This window comes from Salmo trutta, chromosome 32 (assembly GCF_901001165.1).
Source record: "Salmo trutta chromosome 32, fSalTru1.1, whole genome shotgun sequence".
Lineage (NCBI taxonomy): Eukaryota > Metazoa > Chordata > Actinopteri > Salmoniformes > Salmonidae > Salmo > Salmo trutta.
Window position 1 is genome coordinate 1,170,711 of NC_042988.1, and position 22,880 is coordinate 1,193,590.

General features: G+C 42.8%; 1 protein-coding gene across 2 annotated transcripts; it reads left to right on the plus strand.

The window, feature by feature from the left end:
- Nucleotides 1–22,770, plus strand: hirip3 (HIRA interacting protein 3). 2 transcript variants are annotated; one of them, XM_029726970.1, is made up of 8 exons: nucleotides 1–225; nucleotides 1,282–1,402; nucleotides 4,710–4,863; nucleotides 5,347–5,940; nucleotides 6,107–6,297; nucleotides 7,660–7,804; nucleotides 8,518–8,616; nucleotides 21,507–22,770. In XM_029726970.1, the coding sequence occupies exons 1-8, from the start codon at nucleotides 155–157 to the stop codon at nucleotides 21,692–21,694; spliced, it is 1,563 nt and encodes a 520-aa protein (XP_029582830.1). In that variant the 5' UTR covers nucleotides 1–154; the 3' UTR covers nucleotides 21,695–22,770. The 2 variants fall into 2 exon arrangements, with proteins under 2 accessions (XP_029582830.1, XP_029582831.1); XM_029726971.1 differs by lacking the exon at nucleotides 4,710–4,863.
- Nucleotides 22,771–22,880: the final 110 nt, after the last annotated feature.

The following is a 22,880-nucleotide window of genomic DNA, read 5'->3' on the forward strand; positions in this document are numbered from 1 at the left end:
GGGCGTTGCTACGTTGTGCAAAAGTTATGTTGTCTTGAAATCCACATGACGACACAAACAGCAAGTAACACGTAGCTAGTTGCGTCATTACGCTACGCAATGTGCCAAATCTGGAGGGAAAAAAGCAAGCAGAAACGTTTTAACTAGCTAAGAAATGGTGTCAGCGGAGGAAACACAGATTCGGAGGTTCGTTTCTGGACAACTCCGTGATTGTCCTGACCTAAGGTAAACTCCCTTTTGCAGTTTCTTTAGACGAAGTCAAATCATGCATGGAAATTCCTGCTAGCTTGTGGCAAAGGTTTAACTTACCATAACCGGTCTTGCGTGGTAAGCTTGCATGTTCCCCTGTATGCCGTGTCTGCTCTCTAACGCCCAGTGCCCGGTTTCCCAAAAGCTAAGTTCCTCATTAGAACCATAGTTAAATCTCAAACTGTTTCCCTAAACCATAAACGCGTATTAATTACCGATTGCCTCAGACCACTCGAATGCCTCGTTCACAATACACATAAGCACTTCGTTTAGTGATGCAGTTCGCGAACTATTCGTTATTTTTGAACGACTCTTTTTACTGACTGGAAAGTCGTTATTTTTTCTTAATGACTCGTTCATAAAAGGCGATGCATGGTCATTCAGATGTCTGTATTGAGGCCCCCCGAAGGGCGCTGTGGTCTAAGCACCTCATCTCAGTGCCAGAGGCAGTCCCTGGTTCGAATCCAGGCTGTATCACATCCGGCCGTGATTGGGAGTCCCATAGGGCTGCGCACAATTGGCCCAGCGATGTCTGGGTTTGGCGGCGGTAGGCCCTCATTGTAAATAAGAATGTGTTCTTAACTGACTTGCCAAGTTAAATAAAAAAAAAATCATTTTGCAGAAGTCAGAGCATTCATACTTTGCGGAGCAGAGCTCTTGTGGAGAAAGTTGTCCTTCAGTGGATTTTATATGGTGGTTGGCAACCAACTTTAAGGTTAATAAGGTGCATTTTTTTTATTTAACTGGGTAAGTCAGTTAAGAACAAATTGTTATTTACAATGATGGCCTACCCCGGTCTAAACCCTACCCAATAATCTTGTCTCTCTAAGGAAATTAAATATATAATACTACATCCCCAGAAGATTTCCTCAGCACTACGTCATATTCGTTTTGGGGAAGATTCTTGAAACATTCCAAAGAATATACCCTCTCGTCATACTGTCAGTTTCCATTCTCTGTTTCATTGAAAATGTATGTATTTCATTCTCTCCCCCCCCCCCCCCCCCCCCCCCCCCTTACTCTGTCTCCTAGCACATTGACTCTTGGCATCTTAAGAGGGCGATATTTGACATGTGTTGGTCGGGACTCACTAAACCAGGAGGACAGACAGTTGATGAAGAGAGTGGTAGAGGAGGAACTGATGAGGATGCAGGTAAGGACATTCGTGAGTAGATACGATTTTTGTCAATCAATATATCTCCCTCAGACCTGGATCAAATAGGTAAGTACTTGAATTAAACTCAATTTAGTTTGCCCAGTACTATGGAACAGTCTCAAAGGTGCAAACCCTCAACCTAAATCAAGCTGATTGCAGTTACTTTCACATGTAGCCTATGTCTGTATGTATTTGTAAATAAAGATTTTGACATGTATTTGACCCAGAGCTGCTGTCCTACAATCTTTCACAGTTTGATGCCCCATAACCTTTGATAAAATATTTTCTTTCTCCGTTGAGTACACACAGATCTGAAGTGAAAAGATGACCGCTACATATCTTGTGTGGAAGGAATATTTTTTAAGTACATTTCGTTCTTAAATGCACTGAACAAAAATATAAACGCAACATGTAAAGTGTTGGTCCCATGTTTCATGAGCTGAAATAAAAGATCCCTGAAATTTTCCAGACGCACAAAAAGCGTATTTCTCTTAAATTTTGTGCACAAATTTGTTTACATTCCTGTTAGTGAGCGTTCCTCATTTTCCAAGATAATCCTTCCACCTGACAGGTGTGGCATATCAAGAAGCTCATTAAACAGTATGATCATTACACATGTGCACCTTGTGCTGGGGACAATAAAAGGGCCTTCTAAAATATGTGGTTTTGTCACACAACGCCACAAATGTCTGTTTTGAGGGAGAGTGTAATTGGCATGCTGACTGCAGGAAGGTCCACCAGAGCTGTTGCCAGAGAATGTAATATTAATTTCTCTGTCATAAGCTGCCTCAAGTCGTTTTGGAGAATTTGGCAGTACGTCCATCCGGCCTCACAGCCGCAGACCATGCAGTTTGTTGTCGTAACCGACTTCAGTGGGCAAATGCTCACCTTCGATGGCCATTGGCACTCTGGCGAAGTGTGCTCTTCACGGATGAATACCGGTTTCAACTGTACCGGGCAGATGGCAGACAGCATTTTTATAGTGTTGCTTGGGCGACGGTTTGCTGATGTCAATGTTGTGAACCGAGTGCTCCATGGTGGTGTTATGGTATGGGCAGACATAAACTATGGACAACAAACAGAATTGCAATTTTAATGCATTGTCGTGCCATTCATCCGCCTCATCACTTCATGTTTCAGCATGATAATACGCAACCCCATGTCGCAAGGATCTGTACACAATTTCTGGATGCTGAAAATGTCCCAGTTCTTCCATGGCCTGCATACTCACCAGACATGTCACCCATTGAGCATGTTTGGGATGCTCTGGATTGACGTGTACGACAGCGTGTTCCAGTTCCCGCCAATATCTAGCAACTTCACTCAGCCAATGAAGATGAGTGGGACGACGTTCCACAGGCCACAATCGACAGCCTTATCAACTCTATGCAAAGATGTCGAGCTGCATGAGGCAAATGGTGATCACACCAGATACTGACTGGTTTTCTGATCCATGCACCTAACTATTTGTATTTTTAAAATTTGTAGTGTATCTGTGACCAACAGATGCATATCTTTATTCCCAGCCATGTGAAATCCATAGATTAGGGCCTAAAGAATTTACAGTGCATTCGGAAAGTATTCCCCTTGACTTGTTCCACAATTTGTTACGTTACAGCCTTATTCTAAAAGGGATTGCATTTTTTTCCCCCTCAATCTACACACAATACCCCATATTGACAAAGCAAAAACTGGTTTTTAGAAATATTTGCACATTTATAAAAATAAACTCACATTTTAGCATTCAAACCCTTTACTCAGTACTTTGAAATGCCTTTGGCAGCAATTACAGCGTCAAGTCTTCTTGGGTATGACAGTACAAGCTTGGCACACTTGTATTTGTGGAGTTTCTTCCCTTCTCTGCAGATCTTCTCAAGCCCTGTCAGTTTGGATGAGGAGCATCGCTCCACAGCTATTTTCAGGTCTCTCCCGATTATGTTCAAGTCCGGGCTCTGGATGGGCCACTCATGGCCATTCAGAGACTTGTCTTGGCTGTGTGCTTAGGGTCGTTGGAAGGTGAACCTTCGCCCCAGTCTTGTTCTGAGCGTTCTGGAGCATGTTTTCATCAAGGATCTCTGTACTTTGCTACGTTCATCTTTCCCTCGATCCTGACTAGACTCGCTGCCACTGAAAAAATCCCCACAGCATGATACTACCCCCACCATGCTTCACCGTAGGGATGGTGCCAGGTTTCCTCCAGATGTGACACTTGGCATTCAGGCCTAAGAGTTCCATCTTGGTTTCTTCAGACCAGAGAACCTTGTTTCTCATGGTCTGAGAGTCTTTGGGTGCCTTTTAGCAAACTCCAAGCGGGCTGTCATGTGCTTTTTACTGAGGAGTGGTTTCCGTCTGGCCACTCTACCTACCATAAAGGCCTGATTGGTGGAGTGCTGCAGAGATGGTTGTCCTTCTGGAATGTTCTCCCATCTCCACAGAGCAACTCTGGCGCTTTGTCATAGTGACCATTTGGGTTCTCGGTCACTTCCCTGACCAAGGCCCTTCTCCCCCAATTGCTCAGTTTGGCTGGGCAGCCAGCTCTAGGAAGAGTCTTGGTGGTTCAAAACTTCTTCCATTTTAAGAATGATGGAGGCCACTGTGTTCTTGGAGACCTTCAATGCAGCAGACATTTTTTTGTACCCTTCCTCAGATCTGTGCCTCGACACAATGCTGTCTTGGAGCTCTACGGACAATTCCTTCGACCTCGAGGCTTGGTTTGTACACTGTCAACTATGGGACCTTTATATAGACGGGTGTGTGCCTTTCCAAATCATATCTAATCAATTGAATTTACCACATGTCGACTCCAAGTTGTAGAAACATCAAGGATGATCAATGAAAACAGGATGCATCTGAGCTCAATTTCTAGTCTCATAGCAAAGGGTCTGAATACTTATGTAAATAAGCTATTTCTGTTATATATTTTTTTATAAATGTGCAAAATTGTCAACCTGTTTTTGCCTTTACCATTATGCGGTATTGTGTGTAGATTGAGGGAACATTTTTTTGAATCCATTTTTGAACAAGACTAACGTAACAATGTGAAATGTCAAGGGGTCTGACTTTCTGAATGCTCTGCATTTCAATTGACTGATTTCCTTATGAACTAACTCAGTAAAATCTTTAATTGTTGTTTTTATATTTTTATTTCGGATGAGAACTCACTACAGTTTTCCAGTCCCAATTACATTCATGTTATTGCTCCTGGTAGGTGCATGCTGTCACGACAGTCCCGAGCTGTTGCATTTATCTCGATTTTAGCTGGTTTCAATTATAATCTGACCTGGGACCTCTGCCCCTCTCTCAGGGCAGTGACAATGAAGCCATTATTGTCGTTACCCCGACGCCTCTCCACAACAAACGGAAGAGGGGTGAGGAGGAGGACAAAACAGAGAAAGCAGGCAGGACCAAAGCAGATGGATCCAAGGCAAAGAGATCTCGGCGTCAGTCGGCCCAATCAGGTCATTGTCAATAGTAGTGGCTCATTGAAGTTCTCCTCACTTAAAACGGCACAGAACTGTTAAAAAAAAAATACTGTCTGCCGTACTATTTATTTATATTAAACTTTTTGTTTAAAATGTCTGAAAGGGTATATTATCCAATAACTTGAGTTAAAATGTGTTTCAACTTGTCCACAGCTCAACTTATATTATGTGCAGTCCCATCTATTTAAGTTTTTAATTATAGCGGTGCAATGAAAATGCTGCCCTTTGTCATAGTGAAAGCCCACAGTATGTGCTGCGGTTCATATTGCTGGTCAAATATTAACTTGAGAGACACATTTATTCAGATTTGTGTGAACCATGCCTATTATGTAGTTTTGAGACTCATCCCATGATTTGTTTTAATGAATTAAGACTTACCATATCTGTGATAGCCACTGTATTTGAAGCAATACTTTCTCAATCTAATTTGGCCATTTTATTTCCTTTAACTATTTTAAGATTCCCCAGATTCTGGAATCGAGAGAGTGGGAAATGGAGAAAGGCAGAGAGCAGAAGAAGAGGGGAAGGACATTGGAAATGATGAGCAAGTTTCCCAAATCGACACCAAGAAAAACAAAGGAGTACCAAATGGTGGGAAGACAGAAATTGGCTCAGAAAGTGATGTTGAGATCAAAACGGTGAATCGGAGGAAGACAAAACAAGACTCTGAAGTCGAAGAAGATTTTGAGGAGAACAAAAAGAAGAAACGAGATGAAACCCACAAACAGGAAAAGGACAAATTCAATTCAGAAAGTGACTCTGAAGAGGATAAAAAAAGGAAAAGAACGGGAGGAAAAGAAAACGTGGATGTGAAAGTGCAGAGCAAGTGTTTGAAAAGGAACAGAGGGAGGGAGAGTGAAAATGAGGAAAGGGGAAAACCATTGCAGAGAAGAGAGAGTGTGCAGGTTGAGAGTGACTCGGAGCACATTGGAGAGGCTGAAGTAATGGAGCAGAAAAGGGTAAAAATACAAAGAAATGACAACGACTCCAGGTCAGAGAGTGAGGGAGAAAAGAATGACGGTGCGTCTTCAGAGGAAGCCAGCGGGGGAGCGGGTGAGTTATGAAGTGGGTGTGTTCATGAGCATGCATAACGTGTCCTAGTAAAGGCCCAAACATAGTGAAAAATCCAGGGATAGGATATCATTATGTAGCCCTAATGACAAGCGTTCAAGTAATGTACAATTTCCCCCTCCCTAAAGTAATTATTCTTCTTTCTCAGATGAAACCGAAGAAGTGATGGCTAAGACGAAGGATGAGCCAGCCCAATACTCTGACTCTGGCTCATCCCTCCCATCATTGGAGGACGAACAGGAAAGTGAGGTCAGGCCAGAACAGGTGAAAAAGAGGAAGTCTGTGGCGAAGCGGCCAATAAAGGGCAAGGGCAGTGAGAGTGGATCCAAAGGTGGAAAGGTGAGGCCAGCGGCTTCTATGCCAACTCAAGCACACAGTAGGCACAGGTAGTTGCCGGCACAGGTAGTTGCCAACACATTTTCACATTCGCAATGTACCTGGTTCAGACCTGGTTCAAATACTGAAGTAGTTCTGAAGGTATTGGATCAATATAATATGCAGTATGGTGAAATTACAAGCCAAAGGCAAGGTGGAGCTACTGCTATATTGCCCATGCATCCCCAAATCCCTTCTGATCTATACAAAGTGTTGTCTGGAAACCCAACGTTGAATTGCATATAATTCTAGGTTGGGCAGAAGTTAGCGTTTTGAATCAGGAAAGTTTCCCATCCTGACCTCTACAAGCCATAATGTTTAATAAAATTGAATTTTAACGTTGATGTAATTATACTTTCCTGTGGATATATTGTCTCGCATTCCCTACCACCAAAAGGACCTACTGCATGGACAACCGGTAAAGTATGTTAAAATATAATTTTATTCAACATTCTGGTTGTAAGAGGAAACTTTCCTGACTCAAACGCTAATTTCTACCTTACGTAGAATTCTGTACAATTTTATGTCTGGTTTCTAGGCATTATAAAGTGTAGAGGCAAGGGGCTCTTTCTGGAGTCGGCCTTACACCGAACCCAAACTGGCTGCGCACGTGCCATTGTGCGCTATCGTGCATACATTTATTTTGTCCCCCTACACCAAACGCGATCACGACACACAGGTTAAAATAACAAAACAAACTCTGAACCAATGGCATTAATTTGGGAACAGGTCGAAAAGCATTAAACATGTATGGCAATTTAGCTAGTTAGCTTGCACTTGCTAGCTAATTTGTCCTATTTAGCTAGCTTGCTGTTGCTAGCTAATTTGTCCTGGGATATAAACATTAAGTTATTTTACCTGAAATTCACAAGGTCCTCTACTCCGACAATTAATCCACACATAAAACGGTCAACCGAATCGTTTCTAGTCATCTCTCCTCCTTCCAGGCTTTTTCATCTTTGAACTTATATGGTGATTGGCATCTACACTTTCATAGTATTACCACGACAACCGGCAAAACGGTTCGTCTTTCAATCACCCACGTGGGTATAACCAATGAGGAGAAGGCACGTGGGTACCTGCTTCTATAAACCAATGAGGAGATGGGAGAGGCAGGACTTGCAGCACGATCTGCATCAGAAATAGAATTTACTTCTATTTTAGCCCTTGGCAACGCAGACAGACGCTCATTGGGTGCGCAATAATTGAATAACATATTTTCCTACATTTATTTTGCAACGCTCACGCATGCAACGTGAGCGGTGTAGTCATGGTATTAGCCTAGGCTAATCCTGGAAAAATGTGCTCCATCCATGTAACATGAAGGACAACGAGGCGGTAGCCAGGCTGAAGCGTTACATTGCCCTCTGTGGTGTGAGACGGAACTACAAGAAGCTCCTGGATGGCTGCCACTCCATCAAGTCAAAGGTGGCTGTGCTGAAGAGGGAGCTTGAAGAACTGGGTGTCGAAGGTAATTGGGGAGGCAGGGGAAATGAATTAGAATTCTCTAATTTGGTCCGTATGCCCTCGCTCACTCCACCAAATTGAAAATATTTCAATGAGCTGGATAGGTTGTACGCAACAGCTCCATGTAGCCTTTCAATTGGTTAAAGGGCGAATCCACTTGATTGTTTACACCTATGTGATGCTCTTAAAGTCATGTTTATACCTAGCGCTAATATGTGTCCTTTGGCCTGATCTTGTCAACATTCTGATTGTGCACACATTTTGACATACACATGGTATAAAAATGTCTATCCGTCCACATTGTTACCAGATTTCCAGAACCCTGCCTGTATGCGTAATTGTTTTAATAATGTTAAATGTATTTAAAGACTCTTATTGATGTCATAAGTCAATGGTGCCACCTGTCAATGATTTGAGGGTGAGATGACGATGATTTAAATGGTTTCACTGTCCAGATGCGTCTACACTTGTAAGTATATCCAGACATGATGCGTGCCTGACTACCTCAATGTGATCAGATCACAATGCGTCTTTTAATCGTCTACACCTATATAAAAATTGGGGACAATCAGAAGGTGGACAAGATTAGTACAAAGGACACATTAGCCCCTGGTATAAACGGGGCTGATATCTGTGAGGTGGAGTGAGCCATGGTGGCATTGCTGGACAGTGGAAAACTTGCTGGGGTCTAATGGCTTCTCTCCCTCTCCCCCTCAGGCCAGCCTTCTATAGAGAAGTGTAAGAAAGCCAGACTTAAGAGAGAGGAGGCTCAGGAGTTGGCAGACCTAGATGTCGGCAACATCATAACAACACAAGGTGACATTTTCGCCCACTCCTTAACCTCTCTGGGGTATGTGGGACGCTAGCGTCCCACCTGTGGGACACACTATTCAACAGCCAGTGAAATATCAGGGCGGCAAATTCAAAACAACAAATCTTATCATTCAAATTTCTCAAACATACAACTATTATATCCCATTTTAAAGATACACTTCTCGTTAATCCAACCACATTGTCCGATTTCAAAAAGGCTTTACGGCGAAAGCATAACATTAGATTATGTTAGGACGGCACCGAGGCAAGAAAAATTACAGGCATTTTCCAAGCAAGGAGAGGCATCACAAAAACCAGAAATATAGCTAAAATGAATCACTAACCTTTGATCTTCATCAGATGGCACTCATAGGACTTCATGTTACACAATACATGTATGTGTTGCTCGATAAAGTTCATATTTATATCCAAAACCCCCATTTTACATTGGCGTGTAATGTTCAGAAATGTTTTGCCTCCCAAAACTTCCGGTGAATGAGCACATCAATTTACAGAAATACTCATCATAAACGTTGATAAAATATACAACTGTTATTCAAAGAATTATAGCTACACTTCTCCTTAATGCAACTGCTGTGTCAGATTTCAAAAAAGCTTTACGGCAAAAGCAAATTTTGCAATAATCTGAGTACAGCGCTCAGACACCAACAACAAGCAATACAGATACCCGCCATTTGAGTCAACTAAAATCAGAAATAGAATTATAAATATTCACTTACCTTTGATCTTCATCAGAATGCACTCCCAGAAATCCCAGTTACACAATAAATGTTTTATGTTCAATAAAGTCCATAATTTATGTCCAAATACCTCCTTTATGTTTGTGCGTTTAGTCCACTACTCCAAATGCAGGAAGCGCACGCAAAATGTCACGACAAAAAGTCAAAGTTATATTTACGTTCGTAGAAACATGTCAAACGATGTATAGCATCAATCTTTAGGATGTTTTTATCATAAATCTTCAGTAATATTCCAACTGGACAATTCCATGGTCTTCAAAAATGAAAAGGAACACAGCTAACTCTGACGTGAGTGCGCGCCTCTGCGCTCATGTCATTGTCATCTGACTCCAGGACCTCTTATTCTTTTCCCATTCACAGTAGAAGCATGAAACAACGTCCTAAAGACTGTTGACATCTAGTGGAAGCCTTAGGAAGTGCAAAATGAACCCTAAGTCACTGTATAGGCAATCACTTGGAAAAACTACAAACCTCAGATTTCCACACTTCCTGGTTCTTTTTTTTCTGAAGTTTCTGCCTGCCATATGAGTTGTTATACTCACAGACATCCTTCAAACAGTTTTAGAAACTTCAGTGTTTTCTATCCAAATCTACTAATAATATGCATATCCTACCTTCTGGGCCTGAGTAGCAGGCAGTTTACTACAGGCACGCTTTTCATCCGGACGTCAAAATACTGCCCCCTACCCAAGAGAGGCTAGCTAAGAGACAAAGAACACAACCGAATTACAAAAATCTCTAACTGAACCGATAAGCAGAATTTTTTTATAAGAATGATTTTTAAAAAAAGCTATAGAAATGAAATATTAATATACTGAAATAATGATACAAGACTTAGAGGCTAGTATGGCTACAATCAAGCGTACAGGAATGAAGCTATGTATCGGGTAGGAAGTTGAGCGGAAGTGGGCGTTGCAAAAGGTCTAGGACACTCGCAAAAACAAAATGAGGGCAAATCGTGACGTCAGTGATCTCCAGGTTGGAGCTCTGGAATTCCGAGTTGGATGACCGTTCAAAAGATTTTTCGCAAGTTCTGTCGTCTTTAACGCACTGAAGTTGGAAGTCTTTCTTTTACGCCTGCTATGTTAGTTTCGTCACTAGTTAACAGCCACAAGAATGGCTAAACCCCACCTCTCTACAATTTATCTTCTTAAAATGTTATTTTAAACTTAACCCAGTGCATGATTTAGGCAGAAGCTCATAGGAGCAGAGTTTTCGAACCATAACATTTCTACTGCTTGAGCTTCTGTTCCTATTATAGAATCTCAGCAAAAGTATTATGGAGCTCCTTCACCTGAATGTAAACAGTACCGTCATCCAAAATGAGTACCTGCAACTATTTCAGTCCAAGTCAAGCACTGACCTGAAATTTACACACTGCTAACCTTATGCCTAACCTTAAATTAAGACAAAAAGCTAGCCAATCTAGCGAGTCTGGCCATTGCCAGAGGGGGGAGAGAGAAGAGATCAAGGTAGCCTATACAATTTGATAGACCACAACATTAACGAGTTGTCCTCTTACCAAATATATTTTTCTTACGTCGGTGATAAGGCTACACAACGTTCCTGCAGATTTTTTTGGGGTTCTTTAAACCATTATTTTGTCAACAGTATGGTGCAGTAACCTGCTTCCTGTAATGAAAGTATTTGCCCCTATTTCGCTTCTCTTGCACTCCCGCTCCCCCATTGCACACAGAGTAAAAGGAGAGTTGCAACTCTTGTTAATGTTGTAAATACTACCACCATAACTGTTAACGTACCAGCATTTACACCCGGTGCACATGACCGTAAGAAAGACTGACTAATGGGCCCCAATTGGCCTATTTAGTGTCACCATGTAATTCTGAGTTCAGTCGAACAAATAATGGAGTGAGCGTGCCTAAATATACAATTGTGTGTTGTCTTTGTGACCGGTATAGTGTTTCATCAGTGATCATTTTTGTTTGCATTATTTTTGAGTTGGGTTATGGCCTATTTAGTGTCACCATGTAAGTCTGTGAGTGCTCAGACTTATTCTTTGACAGGTGTTGCTCGCATTTTGCGCAAGGAAAACAATACGTAATTCGATAAATTGAACTAATTCCTGCGCATAAGCTATACATGAATATAGTGACACTATAGGAAAGATGGTTTAGAAACTTCTCAACCAAGCTCGAGTTATCAGTGTGGCCCTTTCACCTGGACATGTTGAAATAATGTATCTTCACACAGAATAGAAACCTTCAGGCTTCTGTCATAATTGTCAATTTATTGGAAATACATGTACAATTACAGGGGGCAGTTTGAGGAAAAAACCTAATCCCGTCTGATTCGTCCTCTGGAATAACTAATCCTGTGCAAATAGGTCTTTGGTCACGTGCATGCGACGCACACATGTGTGACGTGAAGAGAACAGGTTGAGGGAATAGGGAATGTTTTTTGTTAACACTTTTCAAATGGCTTTATGTTGCAGCTTCAGCAACATGGACAGAGCGATAAACACTTTGCTCTGTTGTGGTGAGGAGAGAGGAAACGGGTGCTAGTCAGTCACTCGTTGTCTTTTTTATTTTACTTTTTTTTTAAGAAAGCGCATCAAGTCAGCCCGGCACAATCAAATCAATTGCTGGTTGGACTCGCTCGTCATTTGTATGACTTAATTATTTAATCAAACCATGTGCTGAAAGCATCAGACATGCTCAGTGATATAGTTGATTTGATTGGAACGCATAGGACGTGTCAGTATATGAGAAAATATACATGGGAAAATGTAGTCCAATCGATTGGTTGAAATATTGTTTGGGGTGGGGGAAAGCCCTAAATTGAGAAGATGCGCCAACGGAGTGGAGCACGACATTTGCCATGACTACATCAAGTAGCCTATATAGGCATACCAATGGAAAGTTTTTCTAGGACATTGCATTTACTGTTCGATCTATTGCATAGCTATCTAGCAACAATATCATATTTGGGGAGTTTCTCCCATTCTTCTCTGCAGATCCTCTAAAGCTATGTCCGGTTGGATGGGGAGTGTCGCTGCACAGCTATTTTCAGGTCTCTCCAGAGATCGGGTCCAAGCTCTGGCTGGGCCACTCAGAGACTTGTCTCGAAGCCACTCCTGCGTTGTCTTGGCTGTGTGCTTAGGGTCGTTGTCCTGTTGGAAGGTGAACCTTCGCCCCAGTCAGGTCCTGAGCAATCTGGAGCAGGTTTTCATCAAGGATCTCTCCGTTCATCTTTTCCTCGATACTGACTAGTCTCCCTGCCGCTGAAAAACATCACGGCATGATGCTGCCACTAACATGCTTCACCGTAGAGATGGTGCCATGTTTCCTCCAGACGTGACACTTGGCATTCAGGCCAAAGAGTTCCATCTTGGATTCATCAGACCAGAGAATCTTGTTTCTCATGGTCTGAGATTCTTTTGGTAAACTCCAAGCGGGCTGTCATGTGCCTTTTACTGAGGAGTGGCTTCCGTCTGGCCACTCTACCATAAAGGTCTGATTGGAGTGCTGCAGAGATGGGTCTCCCATCTCCACAGAGGAACTCTGCAGCTCTGTCAGTGACCATCAGGTTCTTGGTCACCTCCAAGGCCCTTCTCCCCCGATTGCTCAGTTTGGCCAGGCGGCCAGCTCTAGGAAGAGTCTAGGCGGTTCCAAACTTCTTCCATTTAAGAATGGAGGACACTGTGTTCTTGGGGACCTTCAATGCTGCATACATGTTTTTGGTATCCTTCACCAGATCTGTGCTTCGATACAATCCTGTCTCGGAGCTGTACGGACAATTCCTTCGACCTCATGGCTGTGTTTTCCTCTGACATGCACTGTCAAGTATGGGACCTTTTTTATATAGACAGGTGTGTGCCTTTCCAAATCATGTCCAATTATTTGAGTTTACCACAGGTCGACTCCAAGTTGTTGTAAAAACATCTCAAGGATGATCAATGGAAACAGGATGCACCTGAGCTCAATTTTGAGTCTAATAGCAAAGGGTATGAATACTTATGTAAATAAGGTATTTCTGTATTTTGTTTGCCCCCAAATTTAAGAAACTGTTCATTTTGTCGTTATGGGATATTGTGTGTAGATTGATTAAAACATTTTTTACTTTTTTTTTGGATCATTTTAGAATAAGGCTGTAATGTAACTGGTAAAAAGCCAAGGGCTTTGAATACTTTCCGAATGTACTGTGCTTAGTTACATATGAGAAAATCAGTCAATTGAAGTAAATAAATGAGGCCGTAATCTATGGATTTTACATGACAGGGAATGCAGATATGCATCTGTTGGTCAAACACCTTGTGAAAAATTGGGCCTCACAACGGGCTTCAGGATCTGGTCACGGTATTTTTGTGCATTCAAATTGCCATTGATAAAATGCAATAATGTTCGTTGTCTGTAGCTTATCCCTGCCCATACCATAACCCCACGGTCACCATGGGGCACTCTGTTCACAACATTGACATCTGCAAACTTCTCGCTCGCATGATGCCATACACATGGTATGCGGTTTTGTGTCCGGTTGGACATACCGCCAAATTCTCTAAAATTACGTTGGAGGCGGATTATGGTAGAGAAATGAACATTCAATTCTCTGACAACTTTGGTGGACATTTCTGCTGTCAGCATGCTAATTGCGTTCTCCCTAAACTTGAGACATCTGTGGCATTGTCAAAACTGCATATTTTAGTGGCCTTAGGGTCCCCAGCACGAGGTGCACCTGTGTAATTATCAAATTTTGTCACATGCGCTAAATACAGCAGGTGTAGACCTTACTGTGAAATGCTTACTTACAAGTCCTTAACCAACAATGCAGTTCAAGAAATAGAGTTCAGAAATGTTTTTCTAAATTAAAGTAACACCGTAACAAGGCTATATACGTGGGTACAGGTTAGTTGAGGTAATTTGTACATGTAGGTAGGGGTGAAGTGACTATGCATAGATGATAAACGCTGAGTAGCAGCAGTGTAAAAACCAAGGGGTTGGGGGGGGTGTCAATGTAAATAGTCTGGTTGGCCATTTGATTAATTGTTCAGCAGTCTCATGGCTTAGGGGTAGAAGCTATTAAGGAGCTTTTTGGAACTGGACTTGGCGCTCCGGTACCGCTTGCTGTGCGGAAGCAGAGAGAACAGTTTATGACTGGGTGGCTGGAGTCTTCGACAATTTTTTTTGGGCCTCCCTCGGACACAGCCTAGTATATAGGTACTGGATGGCAAGAAGCTTGGCCCCAGTGATGTACTGGGCCGTATGCACTACCCTCTTTAGTGCCTTGCAGTCTGATGCCGAGCAGTTGCCATACCAGGCGGTGATGCAACCGGTCAGGGTTCCCGAGTAGTGCAGCAGTCTAAGGCACTGCATCTCAGTGCAAGAGTCATCACTACAGTCCCTGGTTTGATTCCTGTATCACATACGGCCGTGATTGGGAGTCCCATAGGGTGGCGTACAATTGGCCCAGCGTTGGCCGGGGTAGGCCGTCATTGTAAATACGAATTTGTTAACTGACTTGCCTAATTTAAATAAAGGTTTAATTTAAAAAAAATATATATATGCTCTCGATGGTGCAGCTGTGCAACCTTTTGAGGATCTGGGGACCCATGCCAAATCTTCTGTTTCCTGAGGGGGAAAGGTGTTGTCATGCCCTCTTCACGACTGTCTTGGTGTGTTTGGACCATGATAGTTTGTTGATGTGGACACCAAGGAACTTAACTCTCGACCCGTTCCACTACAGCCCCTCGATGTGAATAGGGTCGTGTTCATCCCTCCTTTTCTTGTAGTTCACGATCAGCTTCTTTGTCTTGCTCACGTTGAGGGAGAGGTTGTTGTCCTGGCACCACACCCATCAGGCCTACCACCGTTGTCATCAGCAAACTTAATGATGATAGTGTTGTAGTCATGCTTACCCATGCAGTTGTGGGTGAACGGCGTACAGGAGGGGACTAAGCACACAACCCTAAGGGGCCCCCGTGTTGAGGATCAGCGTGGCAGATGTTGCATACCCTTAACACCTGGGGGTGTCCTGTCAGGAAGTCCAGGATCCAGTTGCAGAGGCAGGTGTTTAGTCCCAGGGTCCGTAGCTTAGTGATGAGCTTTGTGGGCACTATGGTGTTGAATGCTGAGCTGTAGCCAATGAACAGCATTCTCACATACGTGTTCCTTTTGTCCAGGTGTGAAAGGGCGGTGTGGAGTGCGATTGAGATTGCGTCATCTGTGGATCTGTTTGGAATTGGAGTGGGTCTAGGGTGTCCGGGAGGATGGTATTGATGTGAGCCATGACCAGCCTTTCAAAACACTTCATGGCTACTGGCGGGAGTCATTTAGGCAGGTTCTTCGCCTTCTTGGGCACAGGGACTATGGTGGTCTGCTTAAAACATTTACAATAGGTATTACAGACTCGGTCAGGGAGAGGTTAAGAAATGTCAGTGAAGACACTTGCCAGTTGGTCCACACATGCTAGGAGTTCACGTCCTGGTTATCCGTCTGGCCCCGCGGCCTTGTGAATGTTGACCTGTTTAAAGGTCTTGCTCACATTGGCTACGGAAGGCGTGATCACCCTGTCATCCGGAACAGCTGGTGCTCTCGTGCATGCTTCAGTGTTGCTTGCCTTGAAGCGAGGGTAAAAGGCATTTAGCTGGTCTGGGCAGCTCGTGGCTGGTTTTCCCTTTGTAGTCTGTAAAAGTTTGCAAGCCCTGCCACATCTGACGAGTGTCAGAGCCGGTGTAGTAGGATTTAATCTAGTCCTGTATTGACACTTTGCCTGTTTGATTGTTCGTTTGAGGGCTTACCGGGATTTCTTATAAGCGTCCGGATTAGTGTCCCGCTCAATGATAGCAGCAGCTCTAGCCTTTTTGCTCTGTGTGGATGTTGCCCGTAATCCATGGCTTCTGGTAGGGATATGCATGTACAGCCACTGTGGGGACAATGTTGTCGACGCAATTGTTGGTGACTGAGGTGGTATACTCAATGATATTTGATGAATCCCGGGACATATTCCAGACTGTGCTAGCAAAACAGTCCTGTAGCGTCCGCATCATCTGACTACTTCCGTATTGAGCGAGTCACTGGTGCTTCCTGCTTTGGTTTTTACTTGTAAGCAGGAATCGGGAGGATAGAATTATGGTCAGATTTGGGCCGGGGTCTCGGAGAAGCAGTATATACTTTGCATCGGACTCATTAAAGAAAAAAATCTTTGTCCAGTTTGACGTGAGTAATCGCTGTACTGATGTCCAGAAGCTATTTTCGGTCGTAAGAGACCGTAATAGTAACAACATTATGTACAAAATAAGTTAGAAACAATGCGAAAAACACACACAATAGCACAGTTGGTTACGAGCCCGTAAAACGGCAGCCATCCCCTACAGCGCTATTATATGTCATGCTGTTTAATCAGCTTCTTGATATGCCACACCTGTCAAGTCGATGGATTATCTTGGCAAAGGAGAAATGCTCACAAACAGGGATGTAAACAAATTTGTGCACAAATTGAGAGAAGTGTTTTGTGCGTAATGAAACATGGGACCGACACCTTGCATGTTGCGTGTTATATTTTTGTTCAGTGTAGATGACCAGCAGGGTCAAATAATAATCAATAAATAATTATTTATTGATTACCAGGGTGCAATTTATTTAACTAGCCAAGTCAGTTAAGAACAAATTCTTATTGACAATGATGGCCTAACCCGGACGACGCTGGGCCAATTGTGCACCGCCCTATAGGACTCCCAATCACGGCCGGTTGTGATATAGCCTGGATTCGAACCAGGGTCTGTAGTGATGCCTCTAGCAATGAGGTGCAGTGCCTTAGACTGCTGCGCCACTCGGGAGCCCCTACATGTCAACACCTCAGGAGTAAATGTCAGTTGGCTTTTCATAGCTGAGCATTCAGAGGTGGAGACAGCAGGTGCGGGAGGGAGAGATCCTGTGAACGGGTCAGGGAGCAGTTTGTTTTATTGACAAGGGTGCTGGCTCCACCAGTCCGCACACATTGGGCAACTGAGATATATTGTTATGCTTTTATTGTTGATCTTCGGTAATGTGCAACCAAACCCTGGGCGGGAGATACCATGCAATCTCTACTGAGTCACCTTCGATTTTTAATACAGAGTAGGTTTTTTTTGACCACTTGCATGTTAATGTCAAGTCTATTTCCAAAAATAGACATGATTAGAATATGGGCCAAAACAACAAATGCAGACGTAATGATTTTATCAGAAACTTATCTAAAGAAATCTGTCAAATAACTTGATTTCTATTTATTTATTTTTTTAACCTTTATTTAACTAGGCAAGTCAGTTAAGAACAAATTCTTAATTTCAATGACGGCCTAGGAACAGTGGGTTAACTGCCTTGTTCAGGGGCAGAACGACAGATTTGTACCATGTCAGCTCGGGGATTCGAACTTGCAACCTTTCGGTTACTAGCCTAACGCTCTAACCACTAGGCTACGCTGCCGCCCCTGTTGATGGGTACACAGTTTTGAGAGCTACGGATCGGATGAGTAAAGGTGGAGGGGTTGCAATTTGTGAAATGTGAGTGCAACACCTCTGAAATTCTCTCGATTTACCAAAGCAAAACATTTTGAATTGCTTGCGGTTATAGAAAACATAATATAATGACTCCAACATCACTGTAGTCGGCTGCTACAGACTAGCTTCGGGAGACACACTTAAATCACGATGTCCTGCACAAGCTAAATGACTCTGAATGTATTCTTTTAGGAGATTTGAGCTGGGACATGCTTACATCTGTATCGGACTCTTTTAATTCAAGAACTGTGTGACTCTGAATCTTGCTCAATTAATTAATGCTCCTACAAGACCGAATCCCAGAGCATCTAACAAATCAACACTTATTGGACATTCTAACGAATACCCCTCAGTCTGATTCCCGATGTTGACACTGCCTGGGACTAGTTTTATATCAAATTTGTGATAAGCATGCCCCTGTGAAGAAATTTAGAATCAATGGAAGGGACAATCCCTTGTTTTCAGATTACTTGGCAGAATTAATTAGAGATCTCTTGGGCTCAAGCTAGACATACAAATGCTCCTGTTGACTGGGCCTCCTTCAAAGCACTAAGAAACAAATGCACAGGATTGATCAGGAAGTCTAAATCAGATTACTATTTAAGTGCAGTCACAGAGAACCTAAACAACCCTACCAAGTTCTGGAAGATTATCAAATCAGTGTAGGGTTCTAATGTAACCAATTCCATACCCAGCATTTGGAAATCAGCTTATGTCCTCCCACTGCTATAGGGTGGAGATCCCTCAGATACTAATAACTATCGTCCTATCTCTAAACTCCCTATCCTGCCCAAAGTCTATGAATCCCTAGTGAACTCAGTTAAACTTCTTAATTGAAAAGAACATACCGAGCGGGGTTCAGTCTGGCTTTAGATCGGGGCACAGCACCACAACTGCAGCTATGGCAGTGGCAAATGACATCATTAATGCACTTGATAAAAAGCAACATTGTGCATTGTGTTTGGATTTATCAAAGGCCTTTGATTCAGTTGACCATGAATTGTTGTTAGCTAGACTCGGAAACATTGGTCTCAGTGAAGGGGCAGTAAATTGGTTTAGGAACTATCTTTCTGACAAAACAATGTGTATATACTGACAATCACAAGTCTAGCTTTCTTGAGATTAATAGAGGTCTGCCCCAGGGTTCCATTTTAGCTTCTGTGTTATCGATTTTTATTAATGGTTTGGGAAATGGGATGCAACCAGCAAAGTTACATCTATATACAGTCATATATTAATGTGCTCCTTCTCTGGTTCAGGCTGTTGACAAGCTCCAGACTGCTTTTCAGTCACTGCAGGCCTCCCTTTATGGTGTTGAATGTACAAATGTACCTTTACCAGAGCTAGAACTCTGCCAGAGAACGTTAGCATTGTCACATCTGGTGACTTATCCATTGAAAAAGTGGCATCCTACAAATACCTAGGCATTTGGTTGGATGACAAGTTGTCCTTCAAAGTTCATGTGGATAGTCTTGTGACAGAGCTTAAATTGAAATTGGGTTTTTATTTTTGTAATAAGGCTTGCTTCCTGCTTATGGCTAGAAAGAAGCTTGTTCTGGACACTTTTCTCTCTGTAATTGATTATGGTGACTTGTATATGCATGCAACCTCCGTCTTACAGAGACTGGACTCTGTTTCTCATGCATCCTTGCGCTTTATTACAAATGCCAAGTCACTCACCCACCATTGTACCAAATGGTAGGTTGGACCTCACTTTATATTTGCAGAAAGATACATTTGTGTTCATTTACAAAGCCCTTTTGGGTAAACTCCCTCTTTACCTCTGTAGTCTGGTCTCCTTCACCACCAGCAGTTACCATACCCGGTCTGCTAGGTGGTTGCTACTTAAAGTCCCCAGGATATTCACAGTATAAGGCAAGACTGCCTTCTCTTCTTGTGCACCAATCGCATGGAATAATCTACAATCCATGCTTCATCTAGATATGTTAGTGCCACTGAATGAATTGAAAATATTGATGGGAGACTCTGTTAGAGTAGTGTATCATGTTTTAATTATGTAATGAATGTTGCTGTCTTCTTGGCCAGGTCTCCCTTGAAAAAGTGACTCTGGGTATCAATGGGCTTTTCCTGGTTAAATAAAAAAAAATACTTAAATACACACAGGATAAGACAGGACAATTACACCAGATAGGACAGAATGACCCTAGCCCCCTGGGCCAACAACGCAGGATATAACCCCACCTTAACTTTGCCAAAGTACAGCCCCCACACCACTAGAGTGATATCAAGACCACCAAGTTACTACCCTGAGACAAGGCTGAGTTCAGCCCACGAAGATCTCCCCACCGCATGAGGAGGCTTAAAACAGGACAGGAAGATCACGCCAATAACTTAATCCACTCAAGTCGAGTATAACGAAAAAAGCCTGACGTTACACCCCCTCCTAGAGACGGCATGGGAGAGCACTCGTAAGCCAGTGACGTGTCCCTCTTATTAGGTTCAGAGAATCCCAGTGGAGAGAAGGGAGCCGGCCAGGCAGAGACAGCAAAGGCGATTCGTCACTCCAGTGCCTTGCTGTTCACCTTCGCACCCCTGGGCCAGACGGCTCACAATCATAAGACCTACTGAAGAGACGAGTCTTCAGTAAAGACTTAATGGTCAAGACCGAGTCATCTGCATCTTTCACATGGATAGGCAGACCATTCCATAAAAATAGGAAAAGCCCAGACTATACCTAGTTCTTTGCTCACTGAATAAGGGAATTATTTTATTGTACTTTTTGGTTGTAGGTTAATGTTATAGCATAATACCTCCAGGAGAGCTACTGGGCGTGTAGACTTTTGTTCCAGCCCTACTCTAAACACCAGATTCTACAAATCAACTGCTCAACCGGACCTTGTTAAGCTGACTTGGGTGTGTTTGAGCAGTGCTGGATCAAAAGCCTGCACACCCAGTAGCCTAGCTCTCCAGATGAAGAGTTGACCACTTGTTTTATACTATAACAGTGCTGTATATTTGACTTTAAGGCTTTGTTTTCAGTGGTATCGTTATGGTATTGACTATCATTATAGCTGGTATTGGTATTGAAGCCAAAATTCTTAGTTTATGATCTAGCTAATGATTTAGCCAATTGGAGTAGCCTAAACAAATGCAGATGGTCAACCTCATACTTCAGCCATCTATAGCCTAGCCACTATGCTATTACATCCGTTAGGCTACAGGAGAATGCTCATTGCTAAAATAGCACACCTGCCTGAGGCTATAGCCTTTGACGCAAGAGCCATCCCTAAACATATGGCACTATTAGCAGGTGTGGCACGCAGGCCAATTTTTATTAAATTGTATTCAAAATGGCATTAAAGATCTTAAGTCTCTTAAATTCAACTTCATGGAACCTGCAGATGCCCCGAATAAAATCAGATGCTATAGGCCATGCAAAAATGGGTCTCTAAACAGGATTTAAAAACCTCAGTGGTATCTGCCTCTCTTACCAGACAGGGTAAATTACCTCTGCTATAATGACACTGCTGCTAACTACTCACTCAACATAAATCAATGTGTCACTTTGTCTATTAATAAAGACCTATGAAGACAAAGTGGTAGGGTAAAACAAAGAATGTTCACATTGATGGATGTACTAACTGATAAATAAACTACTAATGTTCTCCCTCTCTCAGGTCGTCCAAAGCGGAGAGGGGTGTCCATATGGCAGCAACAGTCCTCCCCTCCATCCTCTGCTTATAAGCGTGTAGTAAACTCAAGCTCAGACAGTGAAGAGGACAGTCACGCAGGCAGGGGGTGCAAGAGAGCCACAGACTGGAGTAATCTGCAGGGGATCATCAGTGATGACTCAAGTAGCAACTGACAGGCTTTGCTCTTCTGGTCAGGAGGATCAAGTTGCCTCCAGACTAGAGGTCTTCACAGGTCCAAAAAGTTGGACCAGTTCTGAAATGGACCTGGGGCTGTCCCACCCGGACCCGTTATGCATAAAACATTCTAGACCCGTTCCTGGTCGGCTCCACACCCAATCCGAATGAGAAAAGCAACAAAAGTATTTTTTTTAAGCTACTTTATTAATTCTGGAAACGAACCCGACCGGGTACAGGTGGGTCTGTGAAGACCTTTTGCATTTTCCTCTACACTATGGAAGTTTTGTTGCACGTTGTTTACCGCCCATTTTAGCTTAATGTTGTCTGTATGGTTCTCTGATGCACATGACTAAGGCCTAGATTCAATCAGACCAGCGATGGCAAACACTTGCATAGCAGATGTTTTGGTGGTGTCAGAGGTGGAACTGTGTTAGCGCCGTCAAATCTGTGAGCAGCTGCTGTTGCGGTCATTGTCACAAAGCCACACCTGCCCCACTGGTATTAAAGTTCACAATGACGAAGTGTCGGCTATATAGAAATAATTACACTCAAATTGAAAAATCATTAACAAAATAATTACGATTTTTATCATCCTAATCGAGGTGTAGATTACATCTCACATTCCAGTGTTCGAACTTGTAAACAAGGCTGAATGTTATGAGCGACTCCGTGCAGTCAATGGCAAAGTCCGCATTAGGTGTAATGCTTGGAGCCACTTGTGGATTTGACAGCTCTAAAACAGTTGGACCTCTGACACCACTTGTTTGCTAAAGCAGATCTGATTGAATAGAGCCCTAAATCAGTTTCTTCCCTCATTAAAACACTTAGATGTAGGCTAAACAAACCTTTGCGATATAAGCTTTTGCCTTAACTACTTCAGTGTTGCCATGTACAAAGAAAAGAGGCATATTCTTGTATATAGGTACGCAAATATGACTACTTTCCTTCTATTGCCTTACAGTTTGAGACATGTTAGGTTAGCTGTTGAGTCAAGTGTGTGATTTATTACTATTAGTGCTGTGTTCTGTTCCATTTAAGTCAAGATTCAATAAAGCTTTGAATTTGTATAAATGGTAAGTGTGTTGTCCTTTTCATTGATCAAATAAGGTTGACACCGGTTGCATTTCAATTTGAACATTCTCAGATTTTAGGACACTAGCACCACCCTGCCCTTAAATTCCC

Coding starts and splice junctions, on each gene's coding strand:
- hirip3 (XM_029726970.1), top strand. CDS start 155: ATGGTGTCAGCGGAGGAAACACAGATTCGGAGGTTCGTTTCTGGACAA. Junction 4,864..5,346: donor GCGTCAGTCGGCCCAATCAG/GTCATTGTCAAT, acceptor AACTATTTTAAG/ATTCCCCAGATTCTGGAATC. Junction 8,617..21,506: donor CAACATCATAACAACACAAG/GTGACATTTTCG, acceptor TCCCTCTCTCAG/GTCGTCCAAAGCGGAGAGGG.